The 4,043-nt window shown below is 65.0% G+C and overlaps 1 protein-coding gene across 1 annotated transcript in view; it reads left to right on the top strand.

The window, feature by feature from the left end:
- Positions 1-3,643, top strand: part of CSF3R (colony stimulating factor 3 receptor) — a 6,200-nt gene extending 2,557 nt beyond the window's left edge. The window contains exons 3-9 of the mRNA XM_085313243.1: positions 71-259; positions 497-598; positions 727-873; positions 1,350-1,490; positions 1,755-1,845; positions 2,107-2,188; positions 2,505-3,643. Of these exons, the coding sequence (XP_085169369.1) occupies positions 71-259; positions 497-598; positions 727-873; positions 1,350-1,490; positions 1,755-1,845; positions 2,107-2,188; positions 2,505-3,026 (1,274 nt within the window). The 3' untranslated portion in view covers positions 3,027-3,643. The remainder of the gene's footprint in view (positions 1-70; positions 260-496; positions 599-726; positions 874-1,349; positions 1,491-1,754; positions 1,846-2,106; positions 2,189-2,504) is intronic.
- Positions 3,644-4,043: the final 400 nt, after the last annotated feature.

The following is a 4,043-nucleotide window of genomic DNA, read 5'->3' as shown; positions in this document are numbered from 1 at the left end:
GAGCCCCGGGGCCGGGATGCTCCCGCCGTCCCGCCGTCGGGGTCGGCAGCGCCTGTCGCCCCCGCTGCAGGCCGGCCCCTGGGGGGGCTCCGGGCCGTGCCCGCCGGCGAGCGCAGCCTCTGGGTGCACTGGGAGCTGCCGCCKGCCCCGGCCGCCGGCTACGTCCTGGAGTGGCACCCGACGCCCTCGGAGCCGCCCGGCTGCAGCGCCTGCTGGCAGAGGGAGCGCGACGGGGGCACCACCCGGGCCCTGATCGCAGGTGAGCCGGCGGCACTGGGGGCACCCGGGGGGGCTCGGCCCGCTGCCTGCTGGACGCCTCCCCGGGGCTCCCAGCCTGACAGCCCCGGGGCCCAAACCTGCCCCGAACCCGCCCCACATCCTGCCTCCTCGCTCTGGCTCTGCGCCCAGGGCAWCGCCCCGGATCGTGGCCAGGCCAGCCCTGCGCGGGCACGCTGCCGCCCCGAACGCCCCCCTCTCCCTCTGCCCTTCATTGCAGACGGCATCGAGCCCTTCCAGAGGTACAATATTTCGGTGTACCCCATCTACAAGGACGCCGTCGGGATGCCTGCCTACACAGCAGCCTACTCCAAGCAGAAGGGTACGTGAGCTCCTACAGCCGCGGCGCAGGTCCCGCACCGTGGCGGTGCTTCTCCTGCCCAGCCTCTCCCCCGGGCCCGCGGCTGCTGTTTCGCACAGTGCCCCTTCACTTCTCTTGCTCCCTTTCAGCCCCGTCCCGTGCCCCGAAGCTCCACCTGAAGAGCATCAGCAAGTCCCATGCCGAGCTCTGCTGGGACTCGATACCCGTTGAGATGCAGAATGGCTTTATCACCAACTACACCATCTTCTGGGCCAACAGCACCGCAGATGTGTCTAGTGAGTCCTGCCTGTGTCCTTGCTGTCCCCGCTCTCTGCCCRACCACAGCTGGGTCGGGTGGGGACCTTAGCTGTTGTTGTCCCTTGGGTAGAGAGCAGACGGGTCTGTGCAGGGGCCTGGGTACCATATGGGTATCCCGCCGCCAGCAAAGGCCCAAAGGGGTGCAGCTGGCTGGAGCAATGCAGTTCCCAGTGCTCCCATTCCAGGAGAGCGGGTCAGCTCCGCCGCAGCACCCCGGGGTGGCCACGGAGCTGCTCCCGGACCCCACCGGGCTGGACATTGCTGCTGCAGGTGCCCTGTACGGGCTGTGCAGGCTGCTCTGCCGATGTGTTGCCCGTGCTCTGCTCGCGCTGGAGTCGAGCACGTCTGTCCTTGCAGAGAAAACCCTCCATCAGGCCATGCAGAGGGACCAACGGGCACGGCCAAGCAGCAGAGGGGTCCCTCGGCCTCCTTAACCGCCGCTGCGTTTCTCTAGGTGCTGTTGTGAATTCGTCCCTCAACTCCTTCGTCATCTGGGACCTGAAGCCTTCGACCCTGTACAAAGTGCACATCATGGCTTCTACAGCGGCAGGCAGCACCAACGGCACCAGCCTGACCCTGGTGACCATGGTGCTAGGTAAGGCAGTGGTGCAGCTTCCCACAGGCTCTGGGGACGCCGTAAGGACAGGAAGGGACCTGTCCCGCAGCCCTGGGCCCTGCCATGCTCCCAGGGACAGCTGGAAACACGGGCAGGCAGGTGGAGAGAGCTTTGCCCCCTTGGGTCCTGCCCAGCCCCACAGCGTGGCGCAGCACAGCAGAGATGCAGCACAGTGCCCCACTGCTGCTCCCACCCAACTGCAAGGGCACTTCCTGCAACGATGCCCTCCTGCCTGCTTTCCAGATGACATTGAAATCCAGTTCCTCTTCTTGACCCTTGGGCTGATCTTCGTCCTGCTCATACTTTTGATGATCTGCTTCCAGAAGAATGGGAGGTGAGTGCCACCAAGAGCCCTGCTGCRAGGCTGGGACTGGCCTCCTCTGTGCTGGGCTGCTCTGGCCACCCTTTTCTCCAGCCATGAGCATGGCCAGAGCCCTGGCTGTAACCCATCTGTTAGAGGGAGTACATAGAAGTGGGCAGTGGAAGTGTCCTGCTATTTTCTCAGGGATCTGYAATCATGGGACCCTGATGTGTTCATATCAGATCAGCCCCAAGCCACCTTTTATCCGTTGACCCTTCTTTCTGTGACCACCAGGGTGAAGAAGCAGTTCTGGCCCAGCGTCCCTGACCCTGCCAACAGCAGCCTCAGCAAATGGGTGCCAGCAGAGCTACAGCAGGTGAGACCATGCAGTCTGYTCTGCCCTCACCTCCCCAGCCCCGCATCGCCTCTGTTTCCCACCCCAGCACCTGCCCGGAAAGTGCGTTATGCTTCTGTGAGCAGCCGAGGTGGTGGCCGTGCTCTTAGCAAGGCACAGAGGAGCCCAGGGATAGGGACCACGCTGGGGCTGGGCGAGAGCCATGTGCCCCGGRGCGCAGAGAGCTACCCCTGCGCTGCGTCGGCCTGGGGATGGAGGAGAAGGCACACCCTGCAAACAGCTTCGTGCTGCGGCGGCCAGGGCCGCGGGCCGGGCTGAGCRCACGTTGTTCCTCCAGGAGCCTCTGCAGATCCCTGGCGTGAGGGAACCTGGCCTGGCGACCATTTCTACTGTCACAGTGCTTGAAACGGTAGCAGGGAAAAAGCTGTGGGGCAAGGATCCCATGGCGGAAACGACCAGGGGCTTCCCAGACCTGCCCAAGTCCTACATCCAGCAGGATGGACCCGACACACCAAGCGGCAGCAGAGACACGTCAGAAATGAGTCAGGAGTGCTACAGGAATGGAGGGGAGACAGTCCAGTATGCGCAGGTGGTCGGGGAYGGTTACAAGGGCCAGCAGCACATCCCATCTCGCCTCTACCTCCGCTCCAGCTCCACCCAGCCCCTGCTTTTCAATTGCAGCCCCAGCCCCAAGCCCTACGAGAACCTGTGGTTCCATGGGGTCGCCCCAGAGAGGCTGTACGGCCAGGGCAGCAAGGAGGACAAGGGCTTCCTCGAGGAGCCACTCATCAACTTCCCCCTGCTGCAGGGCCTGAAGATCAGTGGGGCTGAGGAGCTCTATGACTTCCAGAGATTTTAGCTCTGGGCAAAGGCCAAGCAACGGGAAGCACTAATGACTGCATCCCTGACCCCTGCGCCTTCCCAGGAGGGACATCCAGCTGGGCTCACCCACGCCCGGAGCATCCCTGCCGCAGGCAGGCCAGGCAGGCACGGCCTGCAGGCAGCCCCCGACCCAGAGCATCCTCTGCTCCGTACCCCGCGCTGCGACACTAGCGATCCCAGCCCCGCAGAGAGCCAGGCCGGGGTACGCCCCACCGAGGCGCCCACGCATCTTCCCAGCTCCCACGCAGATTAGCGGCAGGCTCCAAAGGCCTTGCTGTGCACGGGAAGGCTACAGCACGGAAAACCCCTGAGAGGGACGCGCGGGCAGCGTGTGCTCCCCTGAGCGTCCCTTCTGCTGCAGCTGCCCCAGCGCGACGCTGCGCGAAGGACCCGGCAGCGACCTAGCTACGAGACCGCAAAGCTCCCTACCTCCTACAGCGTTACCTGAACAGTCATTTAAGCTCACCGATCAGCTCCCTGGCACCGCCAGGCAGCTCAGGGATTTCACTGCACTTTGGGAACCCCCAGGTCRCTCCGTGCTGTTTATTTCTGCTTTTCCATATGCTCACACAATAAAAGGGGGATTGGAGGGGAGGTTCTCCGTGAACCAGGTTCAGAAGGACTCCGCGAAGGCCAGGGCTCCAGGGACAAGCTGCAGATCCACCTCCCGCGCAACGCCCGCAGCAGGACACGAGTGGGGCTGCAACTGTCAAACTGCCCGGGCAGCACCGCGGCGGCCCCAAGGTCGCCGTGTCACGGAGTTACGATGGGCTTTAGGCACCCGAACACCTCCAGATTTCCCTGGACCTCCCTCAGGGGAACGGCGCGTCGGCGCGGGCGGGCGGCAGCTCCGCGGCCCCGCGGCCTCGCCCCGAGCGCGGAGCCACCGCGAAACGCGCCGTTCCGCAGAACTCCCGCCACCTCCCCGCTATAAACGTGCCTGGCGCTACCACAGGGCCTCCGGGCCCTCCTTCCACCCGCGGCGGGGGGGCCG

Source organism: Rhea americana, unplaced genomic scaffold, assembly GCF_003343005.1.
Source record: "Rhea americana isolate MKP2758 unplaced genomic scaffold, rheAme1 scaffold_380, whole genome shotgun sequence".
Taxonomy (NCBI): Eukaryota; Metazoa; Chordata; class Aves; order Rheiformes; family Rheidae; genus Rhea; species Rhea americana.
Note: the sequence above shows the minus strand (reverse complement) of the source record. Positions and strands in the feature narration are given on the sequence as shown.